Source organism: Grampus griseus (assembly GCF_964374135.1).
Source record: "Grampus griseus genome assembly, chromosome: 1".
Taxonomy (NCBI): domain Eukaryota; kingdom Metazoa; phylum Chordata; class Mammalia; order Artiodactyla; family Delphinidae; genus Grampus; species Grampus griseus.
In genome coordinates, this window is record NC_139017.1 from 147756464 (window position 1) to 147777477 (window position 21014).

At 41.5% G+C, this 21014-nt stretch overlaps 1 protein-coding gene across 6 annotated transcripts in view; it reads right to left on the minus strand.

Annotated features, from left to right (window-relative positions):
- Positions 1-21014, minus strand: part of ST3GAL3 (ST3 beta-galactoside alpha-2,3-sialyltransferase 3) — a 238671-nt gene that overhangs the window by 211262 nt on the left and 6395 nt on the right. For all 6 annotated transcript variants that reach the window (XR_014297310.1, XM_082663768.1, XM_082663765.1 and 3 more), the window contains exon 2: positions 1189-1333. Coding sequence is in view for 5 of the 6 variants with exons in the window: in XM_082663768.1 (XP_082519894.1) it covers positions 1189-1303 (115 nt within the window). In the remaining variant the exon portion in view is untranslated. The remainder of the gene's footprint in view (positions 1-1188; positions 1334-21014) is intronic.

Below are 21014 nucleotides of genomic sequence, written 5' to 3' on the forward strand. Positions count from 1 at the left end.
CTGCACCCAGCTCAGACAGCCATCAGACAAAAGAATCAAAAGGAAAGCTACGCATCGTCACTGTGTGACACCTGAAGCTACAGCCAAGAAGACAGTGTGCAGAGGCTGGTGCAGCTCAGTGCAACCTCTTCAACTGCAAACCCCAAACCACAGCACAGGCAATGCTGGGTGAACCAGAACCAAGTCGGTGTTGGGGGAGGGGGGTCAGGAAGCCCTACAGAAAACAGTGTATCACATGAGAATGACTACAAATGGGAGCAAGGGATTAGGAGTTACTGGGTAGGGGAAAAGCCATTATTCTATTCAAGTACAAGTTCAGTACCAGCAAGAGCTAAAAAGATTAAGTAGACAAAATTTCTTTAGGGAAACTAAAACAAAGACAGTATTAAATTAAAAACTGGGGTTTCCCTGGTGGCACAGTGGTGAAGAATCCACCTGCCAATTCAGGGGACACGGGCTCGAGCCCTGGTCCGGGAAGATCCCACATGCCACGGAGCAACTAAGCCTGTGCGCCACAACTACTGAGCCTGCGCTCTAGAGCCCGCGAGCCACAACTACTGAGCCTGTGAGCCACAACTACTGAAGCCCACGCACCTAGAGCCGTGCTCCACAACAAGAGAAGCCACCGCAATGAGAAGCCCGCACACTGCAACGAAGAGTAAGCCCCGCTCGCCACAACTAGAGAAAGCCCGTGCGCAGCAACGAAGACCCAACGCAGCCAAAAAAATTAATTAATTAATTAATTTTTTTAATTAAAAAAATTTAAAAATAAAAACAGAATCCAAGGAAAAGGTAAAGATGAATGCTTTAAGGTCATTAAAAAACCAACTGCAATAGCAAGCCCTAAGGCAGTAACTGGCAAATGGGAGTGGCAATAAAGTATAATAATTTAAAAAGAGTAACATTCGAGAACCAGAAGTACTGGTATGGTTTGGGTTTTTATTGAAGAATAGCATGTTTTCCTTGAGTTCATAAAAGGATTTGCCATGGCATGCAGTTTTTAAAACACTTCAAAGTTCTCAGTCTAGAGCAACAAAAGTGGTAGGCAGTTTCTAAGCCTAAGTCCCAGGAATGCTCAGTTTACTATCACTGCCCATCTCTGAAGAATATGAGAGCAGCCACAGGAAAACCCAATAACTGATCTGCAGCAGGCTCTTTCTGGGGGTAGGCTAGAGCGACCATACTTACTGGAGTCCTCCCACTGGAATAAATGTAGCTTCCACGCAGAATAATACAAAAATCCCAGTACCAGAAAAAGGCAGAGGGCTAGCAGCAGATTGCGTACAAATACCAAGAGTCCCATCTTCACATGATTTACGATTTCCTACATGACCTAAAAAAAAAAAAAACCAAAAAACAATTTAGGTCTTAACTGATAAAGCAATCATCTTATTGATATACTCTACCTTAAAATAAGTATTTATAGGAGAATTTCCAAATGAAGAACCACCTAGAATTACCACTGAGTTGATGACCTGGCATCCTCCAACCTGCTCAAGCCCGGCTCAAAGAACAGCTTCACCATCAGTCAGCATCCAAGCCAGAAATCAGCAGTCATCCTTGTGTCCCTCCTCTCGCTCATTCCTGACACCCAATCAATGACCAAACTCTGGCAAGTCTAACTTCCCCAATAAATCTCAAATCACACCCCCTTCCCACCATCACTACCCTAGCCCATGCCACCACTGTCTTCCCACAAGTTTCCACGCCTCCAAATTTGCACTCTCCCAAAGCCATCTTCCACACAGCACACGAACAGTCTGTTAATAACACAGAGTCTAACATTCCCTCCCTGCTTAAACCCCTTTGTATTAGTATTCTACTGCTGCTCTAACAAATTGTCACAAACTCAGCAGCCTGAAACCACTCAAATTTATGATCTCAGAGCTCTGAAGGCCAAAACTCCAGCTACAGTGTGGCTCAGCAGGGTCCTCTGCATAAGGTGTCACAAGGCCAAAACCAGGGGCTGAGCAGGGCTGCATTCCTTTCTGGAGACTCTGGAGATGAACATACTTCCAAGTTCCTTCAGGCTGTAGGCTGAATTCAGTTTCTTGCAGCTGTAGGGCCCAAGTCCCTGTTTCCTTGCTGGTTATCAGACAGTGTTTGCTCCTGTTTTCCATGTGGTACATTTCAGTAGTGGTGGGTTAAGTCCCTCTTACTCTGATCTCACCAACTTCCCCTTCTACCACATCTTGATTCTGTTTCCAGCCGGAAAAATTTCCTTGCTTTTCAGGTTCATGCAATTAGATTGGGCCCACTTGAATAATCCAGGATAACCTCCCTACTTTAAGGTCTGTAGCCTTAATTTCACGTGCAAAGTCCCTTTTGCCATATAAAGTAACACGTTTACAGATTCTAAGGATTAGCGTGTGGACGTCTTTGGTTGTTGTTTTTTCTTCTTTTTTTTTTGGCCACGCCGTGCAGCATGCAGGATCTTAGCTCCCTGACCAGGGATCGAACCCACGCCCCCTACAGTGGAAGCACGCAGTCCTAACCACTGGACCGCCAGGGAATTCCCACATGTGGACATCTTTGAGGGACCATTCTGCCTAACAGACCTTTCATTAAATTCTCAATTCCTTTAAAATAAAGTAATTGCTCCTTAGAGTCTAGTAGCTTCTCATTGCACCCCTATTTACTCTCCAACCATCTCCTGCTTCTCCCAACCTCATTTGTATCTTATGCTCTAGCCCCTCTTCTTTCTAGTCACTGAACATTTCTTGTTGTTTCTCTCCTCAAGGTCTGTCTGGAATACATTCTCCACCACCTATTTCACCTGCTGCACGTTCTTTGATACTCACCTTAAATGTAGCATCAGCCAAGAAGACTTCCTAGGAGCACCCGTCCCAAACCCCACTCAGCTATCTTAGTCATGAAATAATCTATGAGAAATATTATACATATTATAACCTATGTATACATATTATAAATGAAGTGATAGAGTTAGCACTTGCAGATATATAATTGTCCACCTAGAAAAGCCAAGAGAATCAACCGAAAAATCATTAGAACCAATAGAAAATTCAATAAAGTAGGTGATTATATGATTTACTTACAAAAAGCAACAGCTTCTTAAAAACTATACCAGCGATAACCAATTAAAAACTGTAAGGGGAAAAAATTCCACTCATGATGGGAACAAAATCTATAAAATACCTAAAACTAAACTGCGGAAGAAATGAACAAGATTTTCACCAAAGGACATAAAAGATCCAAATAAATAAACAGACATAACAGGTTCCCAAGTGAGAAGATTCAATACTGGAAACATGTCAGTTCTCCTGAAGTGTCAGTTCTCTATAAATATAGTCAAAACCCATGATTTTTTAAAACTTAGATCTAATGTTAATCTGAAGAGTTCATGCCCAAGAAGAATGAAGAAATTTTTTTAACCAACAACAATGAGGGATTCCCTGGTGGCGCAGTGGTTAAGAATCCGCCTGCCAATACAGGGGACATGGGTTTGAGCCCTGGTCCGGGAAGATCTCACATGCTGTGGAGCAACTAAGCCTGTGTGCCACCACAACTACTGAGCCTGTGCTCTAGAGCCCATGAGCCACAACTACTGAGCCCGTGTGCCACAACTGCTGAAGCCCGTGCGCCTAAAGCCCGTGCTCCGCAACAAGAGAAGCCACCGCAACGAGAAGCCCGCGTACCTCAATGAAGAGTAGTCTCCGCTCACCGCAGCTAGAGAAAGCCCGCGTGTAGCAACAAAGACCCAGTGCAGGAAAAATAAATAAATAAAATAAATAAATTTATTTTTCAAAAAAAGGTCCTACTGTATAGCACAGGGAACTGTATTCAATATCCTAATAAACCATAATGGAAAAGAATATGAAAAAGAATACCTAAGCATATATTGGGTTGACCAAAAAGTTATAGGAAACCCAAACGAACTTTTTGGCCAACCCAGTATATAATACATATATATCTGAATCACTTTGCTGTACACCAGAAACTAAGAAATTATAAATCAACTATACTTCGATTTAAAAAAATCAAATAACGCATTGTAGAAATGTAAATTGGTAGACTCTTTTAGGAGGAGTTTGCAAGTACAGGTATCCCCTGCTTTTTGAAAGCTCGCTTTATGCCACTTCGCTTCTATGAAAGACCTAAATGAAACAAACCCAAAGAAGATTTTCACTTTTATCAAAAGAGGTGAAAATAGCTTTCAGCATGTTTTGCATCCAGCGGTTATACAGGCAGCGGGCACCCAGAGCAGCGAGAGTAGCACCACCAACCTCCTTTCCCAGGAAGTACACTTGGCATTTCTGCATCAAACCACCATAGATAGCTTTGAATTCTATCTGTGAGCATCTGTGCTTTATCTTGATTTATTTTGTGCATCTGTTAGCAAGATGTGTCCTAAGGTATCAGAAAAGCCGAAGAGAACTTGTACGGGTGTTGTGCTCAGCATAAAAATGGATGTAATTAAGCATTTAGATTGTAGTGAACAAAATAAAGATGCGCTTGCTTCGAACGTTCCTGTGTCCACCATTCAAACTATTTACACTCAGAGGGAAAGAATATTGAAAGCTGCCGAAGTTACTATTGGTTCTGCTCGTAGGAAAGGGGTCTCTCTTAACTGGCATCCAGTAATGGATAAATTGGAAAGTCTACTGCTTGAGTGGATTGATGGGTGTACAAAGCACAGTGTTGCATTAAGTTATCTTATACTTAAGGAGAAATCAGTCTTTTCAAAAAGCTGAAACGGAAAGCACTGGATGGGGAATTCTCTGGTGGTCCAGTGGTTAGGACTCCATGCTCTCACTGCTGAGGGCCCAGGTTCAATCCTTGGTTAGGGAACCGAAATCCCACAAGCTGCACAGCGTGGCCAAAAAAATAAAAAAAGCAAGCAAGCACTGGACAATGGTAATGAAAGTGTTACGAGAGTCAAATTTAAAGGTAGTCATGCCACCAAGAAGGGTGGGATAGGGAGGGTGGGAGGGAGCTGCAAGAGGGAGGAGATATGGGGACATATATATATGTATAGCTGATTCACTTTGTTATACAGCAGAAACTAACACAACATTGTAAAGCAATTATACTCCAATAAAGATGTTAAAAAAAAAAAGAAATAAGAAATAAAGGTAGTCATGGGTGGTTTCATTGGTTTTTGAGGCGAGGGCAGCTTCATAGCTTAAAAGTTACTGGACAGAGTGCTCTGGCTGATACTGGAGCTGCTGAAAAGTTCCCAGAAGGTGGCTGTTTACACAAGCAAGTGTTTAACTATGGCAAAGCTGTAATTTATTGGAAAAAATTGCTGAGCAAGACCTTTCAAGAGAAGAAAAGCAGGCTAAGGGACACAAGGCATCAAAGGAGAGGTTTATCCTAATGCCTACTATTGACACCACTGGTGATGCTGTCCTAAGGCCTCAACTAATGTACCCTTCAGAAAATCTGAGGGCACTTAAAGGCACTGATAAGAATACACTTCCTATTATGTTTCATTCACATCCAAGTGGTTGGAATACCCAAGTGATTTTTTTCTGAGTACATGAGTGGATACATTAGCCCTTCTGCTGGAAAATACTGTAGAGAAAATAACCTCCATAAGAGGTGTCTTGCGGTTGTCAATAATTGTGCTGCTCATCCACCTGGCATTACCAGGTATAGCAGCAACATTTGTGTTGTGTTCTTACCGCCAAGTATGACATTGTTGCTGCAACTGCGTGGCCAAGGCCTAATAGCCACAATTAAGGCTTACTGTATGCAAAAATGTGATGCATTTTATTATAAATGCCACTGACAGAGAGGGAAACTCCAGAGCATTATGAGAGATCTGGAAAAATTAAAACATAAAATTTGCAATTGCTAGACTCACAGATATAGAGAACAAACGAGTGGTTACTAGTGGGGAAAGGGAAGGCGTGAGGGGCAATACAGGGGTAGGGGGAAAAAAAGGTTATTATGGGATTATATGAAATCATGTGTGTGACACTTTTGAAAATTGCAGAGCACTATAGAATATAAAGAATCTTTCATTCAATAAATAAATAAATAAAAATAAAACAAATAAATAAAATTGGCTACTGCTAAATCTGGAGATGCTTTCATTAGGCTAAAAGTCTTGGTGGGAATTGGCATTTGGAAGAGACTGTGTCCTGAAGTAATGAGCAATCTTAAAGGCTTCAAATCAACAATAAATATGGCGACAGTGACTATGGCTAAGGAGGCTGGGTTTGTGGAAGCTGATAAAGATGTTGAAGAGGTTTTAGCATCCCATGACCAAGAACTGACACACCAAGAGCTGATGCAACTGCAAGAGTAAAAGATATAGGTTGAAACTGAACTCAGTAGCAAATAGCCCATGAGTGAAGTCAACCAGAAACTAAATATAAAACACTTACATGAGATTGTCACTATGAACGACAGTGCTGCAATGATTGCAGAAAAGTATGACTTTAATTTTGAAAGGACACACAAGTTTAGGGCAGGTTTGCAGGATGTTTTGAGTGTCTATAAAGAATTGTATGATAGAAAAATGTGTGAGGCTAAGCAAATCAAGCATACTGTCCTATTCAAGCCTGTCACATCAGCCACAGCAGACAATGAACCTCAACCTTTGACATCAAGGCAGACAGCCATAGAAGGTGTAGACATAAGTGACCTGCCTGGTCTGATGGATTCAGACAATGATGAGATGTTGAGAAACGACCCTCTTCCCCTCTTTCCTACACCCTAGTCTCCTATACTTCCCACCAACCCAACGTCCAATGATTCAGCCTAACACACCATCACCACCACCTCTTAGCCTTCCAGTGTGCTTGCTGTCTTCTTGACTCTGGTGAGGGAAACTACACCATAAATACATTATTTCTATTTTATACAGGCTATGTATTTATCATGTCATTCCTGCTTTTAATATACGTTAGTGTTATTTTAGGTTTTAACTGTTATTTGGCATGATTTGGTAGTTATTCTTTGGATCTGAGAACACTCAGAAAGTTTTCCGTATAAATTAATGGTATTCGCTTCTTCACTTTCTACCATTTTGGCTTCCGAAAGGTTTCATAGGAATGTTCTACTTTCAGATAGCAGGGGAAACCTGTATCTGTTGAAATTTACAACATTCACACACCTTGACTCCACATTTCTATTTCTATGACTTTTTTCCAAGAGTAACTATTTTAAAAGTATCAATACATGGATGTTTATTAGCAACACTGGTTATAAGAGCAAAATACTAGAAACAACTCAAATGTCCATCGATAGGGAACCAGACAAATACATTATGGTAAATGTACACAATGATATTTATATCATTGCTATCACTGAGGTCTTGGCAGGAAGTAGACAGCACATGAAAAGGAGTTAACCAAAGGAATTAATGACAAGATTTTTTGTAGGGTTAGAGGAACTACCCAGGGGCAGTGACACATCCAGGAACTAGCAACAATAGGAAGCTACTTCTACCTTGGAGCTGAAAAGGCAAAGAGAAAGAAGGGAGATACTGGAACCCAGCAAGAGCTGGCTGGAGAAGAGAGGCCAGCCAACAGGAGCAGTGGCCACAGAGGAACACATCTGCTACTACGTCCATGGCAAGGGACGGTAGGGGACAATAAATACTCTGACTTCTCTCACCACTGGTCCTCTGATACCCATCAGTGTCTCTCATCAGCTGATCCCAACTGGAAGCCAGAAGGCAAGAAGCCCAGATGGTACAGTTTGTAGAGGTCAGCCACCAGCACACAGAGGAAAGAAGGTGGACAATGGATTTTCATTTTTTTTTTGGCTGCATTGGGTCTTCGTTGTTGCGCGAGGGCTTTCTCTAGTTGCAGCAAGCAGAGGCTACTTTTCGTTGCGGTGCGTGGGCTTCTCATTGCGGTGGCTTCTCTTGCTGCGAAGCATGGGCTCTAGGCGCACAGGCTTCAGTAGTTGTGGCGCACGGGCTTCAGTAGTTGTGCCATGCAGGCTTCAGTAGTTGTGGCTCATGGGCTCTAGAGCTCAGGCTCAGTAGTTGTGGTGCACAGGCTTATTTGCTCCGTGGCATGTGGGATCCTCCCAGACCAGGGCTCGAATACATGTCCCCTGCATTGGCAGGCGGACTCTCAACCACTGCGCCACCAGGGAAACCCTACAATGGATTGATGAAGGCAGGAAAATAAAAAGTATAGAATATGATGTAACAGTTAACAGAATGAGACACACAGGCATGTCCTGACATAGAAAAATAGCTAGAGTATACCACTAAGTGAAAAAAAAATCTTGTAGAATAGTACATATATGAATGTTATGTACAGCCCCATACTGGTGGTAACAAACAAGGAAGACAGTAATTTTTTTTTTTTTTTCGGTACGCGGGCCTCTCACTGTTGTGGCCTCTCCTGTTGCAGAGCACAGGCTCCGGATGTGCAGGCTCAGCGGCCATGGCTCACGGGCCCAGCTGCTCCGCGGCATGTGGGATCTTCCCGGACCGGGGCACGAACCCGCGTCCCCTGCATCGGCAGGTGGACTCTCAACCACTGTGCCACCAGGGAAGCCCCCGACAGTAATATTTAAAATTAAGGTTAAGAAGGAAGTACACAGATAAAAGAATACACACCAAGCTGTTGACAGTAATTACGTCTGAAAAGTGGGTTTGGAGAGGGTATTTTTCACGATGTATTTGTATATTTAACTTTAATATTTGTACTCATGCAAGTAATAAATGTACAAAGTTTTCAAAGTGAAATAGAAATTGGAGACTTGCATTTCCAGTAGCACAAAGGACATGTACTCTGTCCAATCCTCTGACAAAAACGAGAAATTTAAGGTATAAACAGCCTGCCTACAAAAAGCAGGTGGTTCTTGGAAAGATTTTTCTTCCCTTTTAAAAGGGGACTGAAGTGGCTGCTCCCAGCCCTTCCCCCCTCCTTCTGTCCTGAATGCAGATGTGACATCTGAACTGCCACAGCCATACTGTGACTTCAACCTAAGGCTCTGGCAGACACACGACCGTCAGTCAGTCAACGAATTTACCCATTTGTTCAACAGACATGACAGTGAGAATGGCAAACTAATCACCTATTTTATTTCTGACTTTTCCATTAAGGAAAAAGATTTTCAAATAAAGAAGTAGAACAAACAGCCTAAACAGGAAGCTGATCTCCAGAAGTGGGTGACATACAAAGAAGCAAGTAAGAGCTTAAAATAAGCCAAAACCTCCAAGACAAGGAGGAGTATAACATCTCGATATTTGGAAAGAGATGAAATTTCAAACTCACTGCCAGGACAAAAGCTTGACAACACATTCTAGTGGGGGGCTGTGGGGAGAACGCCCATACATTGCTGGTGGTAGGAGGGATTTGGCAGTATCTAACAAAACGATACATGCTTCTACCCTTTAATCCAATGATCTCACTTCTAAGAAACTATCCCAAAGATACACTGACAAAAATACAAAAAGACTTATGCACATGGCTACTTATTGCAGCACTATTTGTAATATAAGAGAAAAAAACCCTTCAGTAAGGATTGAATAAACTATGGTGTATTCACAAAATAGAGGATTATGCAGCCATAAAAAGGAATGAGGGAGCTTCCCTGGTGGTGCAGTGGTAAAGAATCCGCCTTACAATGCAGGGGATGCGGGTTCAATCCCTGGTCAGGGAACTAAAATCCCACATGCCGCGGGGCAACTAAGCCCGCACGCCGTACCTACTGAGCTCACGTGCCTCAACTAGAGCCTGCGTGCCGCAAACTACAGAGCCCACGTACCCTGGAGCCCGTATGCCACAACTAGAGAGACAAAACACGCACACCACGACTACAGAGAAGCCTGCACACCATGACGAAAGATCCCACGTGCCTCAACAAGGATCTCACGTGCACAACTAAGACCGGACGCAACCAAAAATAAATAAAATAAATAAAAAATAAAAATAAATCTTAAAAGGAATGAGCTCTCTCCCTCTCTTCCTTTCTGAATAACTTAATTCAAAAGCCATTAGGCTTTAGGGGCCAAGCAAGGTAGGCACATATATCTGGAGTTAAGAGGGGGAGGAGCATCAGGCCATCATGATAAGTCTGGGGGTATGGCAGGAGGTGATAAGGGACTGACCAAATAAGTAAATATACTGAGGCTAACAGGAGCCAGATTTCTCAGTGATGGAGAAGTGAGTTGAAAATGTAGAAAAAGAAAAACTAGAATAAACCTTTTGGGTTGTATTGGAATTGAAGGTATCAGGCGTGAACTGATGGTTTTCAATATATACACATACAAAAATATAAAAATAACTATAGATGTGGACAGTGTATGTGTGCTTTTGTGTATGTACATGCTTGTAAGCCCTAGCTCTGTCCACTGAAAGGGCCTGGCAGCAATCATATCCCAGTAGCAATGAGCACACCTAGCACCTCGATCTTGGTTTTTAAATACTATTCTCCACTATGTAATAGGAACCAGGGGTCCCTGGAAGAATGGCTGATTCCAGGGCTGAGGCAGAGAAGGCACTATCAAGATAAGCCTGAAAGTAGGAAAGTGCTCAAAGAGTGCCATGTGAAAAGGAAAATGCAGTCAGCTTGAGGGACTCCTAATGGCCAGGTCTGGGGCAATTTAGACTGATAATAACAGATTATGACCCATTAAATAAGAATTTAATAAGTGAGGAGAGGAAAAAGCTCTCCCTTACAGTGGAATGAGTGTAGAATAATGTAATTAGAAAATCACTATTTAGCAATCATTTTAGTAATAATTCAGCTATGAAACATCAAAGGATGCTAAAATTAATAAGTAATATTTTGAGAAACGGGATATTATATCATCTTAAAGTATCTCCCCACAAGATACTTATTAATTACAGAGAGGAAAAGAGTAATTTTACAACGCAGAAACCTGATAGACACCACCATAGACTAGCTGAAGGATATATGGGAGTTCTTGTAATATTTTTGCAACTTATTTGTAAGTCTGAAATTATTTCAAAATTAAAAGTTTCTAAAAAAGAAAAAAACTTAAACCAAATGCGCAAATAAATGTTCAAATAAACATCAAATGATGTTATGCAGCCAATTAAGATGCTGTTTATGAAAAAATTTTAATGACATGGAAAAATGCTTATGATATAGTTACAGATGAAAAACGTTGAAAGAAAGAAAGAAAAAGACCAGAATAAAAACATAAGAACACTAACAGATGAATGCAGAGAATTTTTCTGGCTGCAGGAGGGTACCTGGCCTCCCTGCACAGCCATAAAAAAGAAGCACACAGGGGCTTCCCTGGTGGCGCAGTGGTTGAGAGTCCGCCTGCCGATGCAGGGGACACGGGTTTGTGCCCTGGTCCGGGAAGATCCCACATGACGCGGAGCGGCTGGGCCCATGAGCCATGGCCGCTGAGCCTGCGCATCCGGAGCCTGTGCTCCGCAACGGGAGAGGCCACAACAGTGAGAGGCCCGCTTACCGCAAAAAAAAAAAAAAAAAAAAAAACGCAGGTAAAGAGCTACAAGTGCTCACAGCAAACTCTCTTCAGCATGTAGAGGGAAGGCAGCAGCTGGACTCATCCCCTCCTCATGCATTCATCTTATCTCAGAGAAGGATCTGTCTCTCTTCTGTTCAAAACTAATGTAACAAACACCAAGTGCCAGGGATTATGCAAGGCACAGAGGACGCTAAGACAATCAGATTTAGACCCTGCCCTAGAGGAGTCTGACTTCTCACTCCCCATTCCACCCACCACAATCTGATCTGGCTTCCAATCCTACCTGTCGCTCAATTAAGTTTACCACTGACCTCTTAATTGCCAAAGCCACTGGACACCAGGGTCCTCCCATGACTTGACCTTTCTACAGCATCTGAAACTATAAGAGGCGTACAGTGTGGTGGTGGCTCTTTCTTGTCATCTTTACTTAGTAACACCAACTCATCTTCTAGGACTCTGTTCAAGTCTTACCTCCTTCAGAAAGCTTTCCTTAAACACTGCCCGACACTATGGCAATCTGTGTTCCCGAAACACCCAATGCTTACCTCTATCACAGCAACTGTAAAATATCTTATCTATTTTTCTGTCTCTGTAAGGAATTAGCATACAATTTGAAAGCAGAATCTATCTATAACTTAGGTCTGTGAATCACCTACAGATAACAGCACAGCACCTAGTACACAGCACATTCAAGAAGTGTTTGTTTAATGATAAAATAAATTAATATATATTCCCCCAACTCTAAACACAATTAATATAATTTGTACACATTCCAAAAAGTAATATATACTAAAGACATAATGTGTGTGTGTGTGTATAGAGAGAGAGGAAGATAGAGACACAGAGGAGGGAGGACAGAGGAGAGGAGCGGGAGGTGGAGGGGGGAAGAGAGAGAGGAAGAGAGGGAGAGAGGGAGAGGAGAGAGAAGGAGAGACAGAGGGAGGGAGAGAGAGAGGGAGCGCACGAGCAATTTTAAATGTAGAGAGAAGCTTAGGGTGCCGTCTCAGGCTTTTTATATTCTCATTCCACAGATATCCCCAAGGCAATCTCATTCCACTTCCATGATTACAATTACCATCCTTATCCCGAATTTTATATATTCCATCCAGATACTTCTTCTAAGTTCCATGTCCATTTATTTAACTTTTTTTTTTTTTTTTTTTTTTTGGCCTTACCGTGCAGCTTGCAGAATCTCAGTTTCCCGACCAGGGACTGAACCCAGGCCCCAGCATTGAAAGCCCAGAATCCTAATACCAGGCCACCAGGGAACTCCATTTATTTAATTTCTGTATCATCATCTAGATGTTTCACAGATGTCTCAGACTTCCCAAAAAACCCTCCTCTTCCTCCAGTATTCACTATTTCAATAAAAGGCAACACCTTCACAGGTGCTTCTGTCAAAAACCTGGAAATTATCCTTGACGCTACCCTCCTTCTCACTCTCACCCTCCATATATAATCAGTCATCCAGCCCTATGAATTTTACCTCTTAAATACTTCTTAAATCCATCTGTCCCTCTATCTCCACTGCTACCATCGTATTTCAAGTCACTATAACCCTTTGTTTGGGCTACAACTATAGCCTCCTAATAAGCCTCCCATGTCCATTCTTCTGTGTGTGATAAATCTGACGTTACATTTTGTAAATTTAAGGTGTACAGCGTGTTACTTTGATATATTTATATACTGTAATCTGACTGCCATTCAAGCAACATTTATCACATTACATTGTGGTACAATATTAGTGTCTATATTCATTATACTGTATGTTAGATCTCTGTGGCTTGTTTACGACTTGCTACAAGTTTCTACCCTTAACCGTCATCAGACTTATTCCCCCATCCCTCAACCTCCGGTAACCTCCATTTACTCTCTGCTTTTGTACAGGTTTGCTTTTCAGATTCCACATATAAGTGATGTTGTGCAGTACTTGTCCTTCCCTGACTTATCTCACTTAGCATAATGTGCTCAAGGTCCATCCATGTTGTCACAAACGGCAGGATAGCCTCCTTTCTCATGGCTGAATAAGTATTCCATTGTGTATATGTACCACATCTTTTTTTATCCATTTATCTATTGATGGGCATTTGGGTTGTTTCCATATCTTGGCTATTGTGAATAATGCTGTGATAAACAGGTGTGTATGTATACTTCATCCTGTTTTCATTTCCTTTGGGTACTTCCATATTCATTCTTGATCCTCTTCAATTCATTCTCCACATAGCAGCCAATGTGGATCTATTTTCTTCTCAGGTTTAAACTTTGTAAATTTCCCACTGTCTTTAGGGTAAAGTCCCAAACCCCTTAACAGGGCCTATAAGACTGCATGATCTGGCCCCTGCCCACATCTCCTCCCATCTCTGTTACCATCTCTTACCACCTTACCTCTGTGAGTCTGCAACAATGAACGCCTGTCAGTGTTTTGAACTTGTCATCCTGTCTCCTAATGGCAGGCTGAAGCCTTCCTGACCCTACCACTTCACCTAGCCAACTGTCACTCCGCCTTTAAGTCTCAGCTTAAAAGTTAATCCCACAGGGAAGCCTTACCCATCTCCACACTTTAGGTTAGGTCTCCCTATTAGAAATTCCCACAGCACCCGTATACCCCCATCCATTACATAATGCATTTATACTCAGGAGTATTTACAGTAATTTGCTTAAAATTTTATTCTGGCTAATCCAGGCAGTGAACAGGTCTATTTTATTCACCATTGCATCCCTGGTAGATATTCAAAAACTATCTGCTCACTGACCAAATGTTCAGTCACTTATAGTCTGCTCAAAAAAAGGTACAAAAAACTAGGTTATTTTAATTAGCCATAAAAGAAAATTACATAAAAATTTGAACTCACTGAAACAAAGTACACCAAACTCCTGTCATTTCTAAAACATCCTACAATGTGGTTACTTTCTAAACTATACCTAGCAAAAATTTTTAGTCTGAAATGTTAGAATTTTGTTGACCTTCAAATAGCAGCCATAATGAATATGAACTCAATTATGACAAAATTACACAGAGCAAAAGCCACAAAGTATTTCCTGAACATGTCTCCTGTGAATCCTTTTGAGGCAAGCTAATTAGAAACTATTACGTACTATTTATTACCCAGCTTCCTGAACAAGTTACTGAAAACATCAATTTTTTTAAATGGTTTTGCTGAATGTACATTTCCTTTTCAGACTTTATGCATGACTAAGCAGATTTAAGTAGTTAATTAACATGCAATATATTACATTATTCTATGCAGAAGAATTGTGTATTTTCTAATTGCAAGTCAATGCAGGGGATAAAATAATCAATATTGCTAATATTCACATAATACTTACTGCAGACTAGCCACAGTTCTAAAAGTTTTATATGATTTAATTCACTGAATCTTCTCAACAATCCTACAAGGTTATCATTCTCATTATATAGAGAATAAACTGAGGCACAGAGAGGTAAAATTATCTTATCTAAGATCATAGAGCTAGTAAGTGGCAGACTGAGGATTCAAATCCAAATGATCTGACTTCAGTCATATAATTTTTTTCATTTGAAGAAGTTATACGGTACAACAGAACAAAAATGAAACGTAACCAGTGAAGAATCTAAACAAAAGTGGAAGAAGGGAAGGGGGAGGGTCAAAGGGAAGTGTGGTAAAGGAAGAGCACACAACAGAAAAAACTTTGTCACAGGATGGATACAGATCATTAACAAAGGTTCTACCAGCCCCTCCGCCACTCCCAAAAGGCTCTAAAAAACAAGCGGTAACTAAGAGCCAAGATTAAAGTGAGAGCCTCAGGGAAAAAATAGTGAAACAACATTTTTAAAGTAAATTTAACACTCAGGAAAAGTGAAGAAAGAAAAATAACACCACCACAAAAACAAAAGCCTCGATGAAAGAGAACAATTAAGAACTACTGAAAACACAATAAGAGTCATGAAGGCCCTGGTGGATAAAATGTGAGGAAGATAAAGGGCTTCCCTGGTGGCGCAGTGGTTGAGTCCACCTGCCGATGCAGGGGACACGGGTTCGTGCCCCGGTCCGGGAAGATCCCACGTGCCACGGAGCGGCTGGGCCCGTGAGCCATGGCCGCTGAGCCTGTGCGTCCGGAGCCTGTGCTCCACAACGGGAGTGGCCACAACAGTGATAGGACCGCTTACGCAAAAAAAAAAAAAAAAAAAAAATGAGGAAGATAAAATGAAAAAGAATAAAAGGTTTAAAAGGATTTACCAAAACAAACCCAAACAAAAAACAAAAACAAAAATACAATAGTTGTCATAGGAGATCCAGCATAGGTATGACTGGTGTCTGAAAAAGAGAACCAAGGATACAGAACAAAAAAAAAGATATGCAAAAATGGATAATCAGAGAGAACTGGGCTGAGGGCAAGTTGGCCCCAAAATACAGAGTCCCAGCTTCTCTGAGCCCCAATAGCCAAGGTGGCAAGGATAACCTGAAGATCTGCAAAGGGAATTAAAAAGCTAAGGGTATGCCGAGGTTCCGATTACCCGCTGTGTGGATTACAGACTTATTGCCTCTTAGCTCCAAATTCAACCTTTTTGCTTGCTCTGTGAAAATGGATCTGGGCCCTTTAAATATTTTCCTTTTGCTAGTTGACGGGATGTCAAGCTTTGTCACTAGACGGTGCTGGAAAGCCATGGCTTCTGGGTTCTAGTGTGTTCCAGTGTGTTCCTCTAGGTAGGCTCCTGCAGCACACAGGACTTTTCCAGTGGACAGCAGCCAGCAGTGAGCAGCGGCCAACAGCTTCCCTCAGCACTTCTCTTGGGCAGTTTTGCAGCAGAGTGCCTCTGGTGGGACGTCTCTCTGTAAACAGCTTTCCCCAGTACCCAAGACGGCAGATTTCTGGCAAGCTCCACCATGCAGCATCACAGTGGCTCATCTGCAATCCAGTGAGCCATTGTCATGTCCACCACACCAAAGTCTGAATCTCGGCCTGTGGTGGGTGTGAGGCAGGTTGGGGAGCTCTTTGTCGAGCTCTCTAGCTCATCCCTGAGGTGGCGGCTGCTCCTCGGATCTGTTTCTATATTCTCTAGAGTTCTCTTTACTGCTTTTTGACAGCGTTATTGAGATATCATTCGCATACTATACAACTCACCCATTCAAAATATACCTTTTGATGGCTTTTAGTATTTTCAGCGTTGTGCAAACATGACCACAATCAATTTTAGAACATTTCTATTACCCCGAAATGATTCCCCACGCCCCTTAGCTGTCATCCCCTACAAACCTCCAGCCCTGAGCAACTACTAAACTCCTTTGTTCCATAGAATAGGCAAATGTTTATAGATATCTCATATAAATGGAATCAAACAATATGTGGTCCTTTGTGACAGGCTTCTTTCACTTAGCACAATGTTTTTAAGGTTTGTGCACATCAGTACTTCATTTCTTTTTATTGCCAAATAACATTCCATTATATGGACCATCTTTTATTTATCCATTTGTCAGTTGATGGACATGTGGGCTGTTTCCACCTTTTGGCTGAATAATGCTACAATGCATATTCATGTACAAATTTTTATAGGGACATAAATTCTAATTTCTCTTGGGTATATATGTAGGAGTGAAATATACCCAGGTCACATGGTAACTCTATGTTTAACTACTTGAGGAAATGCCACTGTTTTCCCACCAGTGTATGAGAGCTCTGATTTCTCCACACCTGTGCCAACACTCATTACCTGTCTTTTTGATTATAGCCAGCCTAGTGGGTGGGTAGGAAGTGGTATCTCATTGTGGTTGTTTTTTTTTTTTTGCAGTACGTGGGCCTCTCACTGTCGTGGCCTCTCCCGTTGCGGAGCACAGGCTCCGGACGCGCAGGCTCAGTGGCCATGGCTCATGGGCTCAGCCGCTCCGTGGCATGTGGGATCTTCCTGGACCGGGGCACGAACCCGTGTCCCCTGCATCGGCAGGTGGACTCTCAACCACTGCACCACCAGGGAAGCCCCTCATTGTGGTTTTGATTTGCATTCCCCTGATGGCTAATCATGTTGAGCATCTTTCCAAGTGCTTATTTCTTTACTACTTACTAGCTAATCTCGTTACTCCAATTCACTGTTAAAGTTAATAGTCCTTACATTAAACTCTACCTGCTGAAAGTCATTGGACCTAGACTTGTGTAACATGGGCAGTCAGTGACTTTCTGAGTACAAATTAGATATCTACACTAAGGTTTTAAAAATGGAAGGCAGAAGAGTAAAACTGCAAAGATTTTGTCCCTGGTCAGATGTTCCCTTTATTAGTAGCTGAGAAAAAAGCCTAGGGGAGAGGGGTAAAAATTCAAGAAAACAGAACTTTCAGTTTTGCATGTTTTAGTTCATTTCTGTTTTTACAAACAAACAAAAAAAAAGACTTTCTGAATAAGAGCTGTTAATGTTTGGTTTTATTGGGTTTCTGATTATTTGTTTTAATGGTGTGTTCAGAGGACAAGCTTCTAGACATAATTCTTTATTTGGAAAAGCTGACTCCAATCAGTCTTGAGAAAATGCAACTGGAATATTTGAAAAGATGATCTTGCTTTGGGCCAGCTGAGATGAAATGGTGGGGACTGGTGTTGAAGGTGGCTGGGAGACCGCAGCATGTCCAGAAAACTGGAAACAGAAGGTTGCAGCACAAAAGCAGTCAAGAACAATACTTAAACATGGGCATGGCTGTGTTCCAATAAAACCTGCCGGCCTGTTTGCTGGCCCCTGCTATGCATGGCATATAGACACACAGCATGTAGCAAAACCACAAGAGCATAAAAACATGCATGGGAAGTTTAAAACTTTAAATTCAAGATAGTGTTTTCTCTGGTGAAGGACGGAGGAGACCAGGGAAAAATACATGAGGCTTTTACTGGAACTGTAATGTTCTGTTTCTTAAAAAAAAAAAAAAAAAAAAACTGACGTAATATGGCATATTAAGATTTGGTGATGAGTATCATCGTATTATTCTGTTCTTGTATGTGTAAAATACATCATTAGAAAATACAAGATAAATGTTCCCTTTCATTGCTATTATGTCTCTGAGACTTCAGATGTCTTAGGCCTATGTAGTAGTTCCACATTGTTTATCTGCTCATATCTTTTTTTAAAAAGGGCAAGGAAAAAAATATAATATTGCAGAATAACTACGCTGGAACCACGATGGAAGCTATGCCATCTTATCAGTCCAGGCAGAAGCCATTACTACACACCTGAGTATAGCAGTAGGAACACAGTGTGGTAGCTGCCCTCGAGAACAGGGTGATGCATGTAGTTAAACAGGTACAGACATTATGAGGTGCTGGAAATTTATGACTGTCTGTGAGGTTTCAGAAAAGCTTCAGTGAAGAAGCTGAAGCAGTAAAAAGGTAGAGAGGCTTTAGATGCCATGCTAAGGGGTCTGAAATTTATCCCACTGGCAATGGAGAACCAGTGAAGGGAGTAAGCAGAGAAATGATATAGTCCTATCTGTATTTTAGAAAGATCACTTGAGTAGCAATACAGAGGACAGCCTGGAAAAGGCCAAGCAAGAGCAAGAAGAGGCTGTTGTAACAGCCCAGGCCATCACTGTCAGAGAGAATAGACATCTCAAAGGCACACAAAGATTCACCAAGGTAACAAAAGAAAATACCAGAACTCCTGTTTATAAACTTTTCTGATATTTAATTTCAGTGGACACTGGCCTCCTCAAACAATCCCTGTGTCAGACATCTTGGGGCACATGGGGTTCAGAAAGAATCCTCAAGAAGTGTGAAAGTTCCAGAGCCTGGGGGGTAATGGTACCATTACGTAATTACCATTTGCTTCGTGATGCAGTGCAGTTTATGCATTAAGTGACATCAATGTGGTTAATTTCATAAAAATTGGATCATATTTTAAATAAATAGGATCATAACTAAACTTGACAATGAGATGGTGAGTAACCATGAAACTCTTGTGCCTCAAAGAAGTTCTCTGGTTATCATCTGGCCAAGCATGTATAAGACTTCCAGAACTTAAAGAGCAGCTGTATATTCTTCTTTTACAAACATACTGGTGTTCCAAGTTTGCTAAACTTTTCTGGGATGGCAAATGTCTGTTAATAGTATGGCACCTAGAAGATTTTCCAAAATACACACATCTGCCCTTTCAAGGTGAAGAACATGGCTTAACAAAAGCTAGAGACTAGTTTTGTTCGTTTGTTTGTTTGTTTTTAAAGAAAATACGTTGAGTGCATTTTGACAACAGATGTTTGGCAGTGTTTCCATCCTTATGTTATTTTGTTGCCAAAAAGATGTAAAAGTGTCATTTATAAAAACTCTCATATCTACATGCCAGCAGTTCTCAAACTGTGGTCCAAGGACCCCAGACAGTCCCCAAGACACTTTCAGTGGATCTGAAACAGGAGGGAAGGGGATAGGGCACAACCTTTGAAAGAATGACATAGCTCTAGAACATGACATAAACTGATTAGAACCAAATGGGTCCAAGATGGCGGGACAAGTCGACTTCCACTAGACCTTGAGCCTCAGTATTCGCTCACTGTAACATATCAGCAAGCTAAATGACACACCCACAAGCACCATGACAGTTCCAAGACAGACCACAAGGATTAAAAAGTAGGCGGTGGCCCAATTCCTGGAAATCCCTTCCCCTTCCTGAAATAGCTGGAATACTCCTCCCACTCATTAGCCTATGAAATTACCCACCCCTATAAAAACTGACAACCCCATACCCTGGTGCCCTTCTCACCTTCTGAAATGGCCCACACTGTGTCTGCGGAGTGTTTCCCTCTAAATAAACCCACTTCTTACCTATCACTTTGTCTCTCACTGAATTCTTTCTGCGATGAGACATCAAGAACCTGAGTTTCATTAAGTCCTGAAACCAGTGTGTGATCTCAGTTGGAAGACTGTGGCTTTTGGCCGGGTTCGAGTCCCAGCCACATGAGTTCAAATCCCAATCTGGGTTTAGGCTGGGTTTGAGTCCTGGCACATGGGTTCAATCCCAATCTGAGGTGCACAGTTTCAGATCCACGAGTTTAAAACTGTTTTCACGTAATTCTCAGACATTATTTGCCCTGTTCACTCTCTTTCTCTCACCAAGGGTCCAGCACAGTTTTCCAGAGGCTACGTAACACATGATGACATGTGACTATATCACTGTCCTCACAGCTAATGGAATGCGTGCTTGTGTATTCTTGTGACTTAAAATTTTCTCAGTAACTTTTAAATATCAATAGACAAAACCCATAAAATGAAAGTTCTTTGGGGTTTCAATAATTTTTATAACTTATAAAGGGGTCCTGAGATCAAAAACTCTGAAAATCACTGCCATATACTTTGAAAACTTAGGAACAGAATATTCTAACCTGTTTAACATATTTCAAACACAAGGTTTCTGTGGGTTTTAAGTCATGTCAGAAACACATAAACATGCCATCTTTCCATTATTTTGTAAAGAAAACTAACATCAAGAAAGGGGAATTTACTGACATATAGACAAATAATAAGACAAGGCAGTAGATAACATTTAATCAGAATAATATAAGTTGTGCAGAAGTTCACAGGGAAGGAACTCCTGTCAACCAGGATGACCAGGCAGAACCTAAAGGAGAACAAATTGGGATTAAACCCCCATTATCATCTTTACAAACATTTC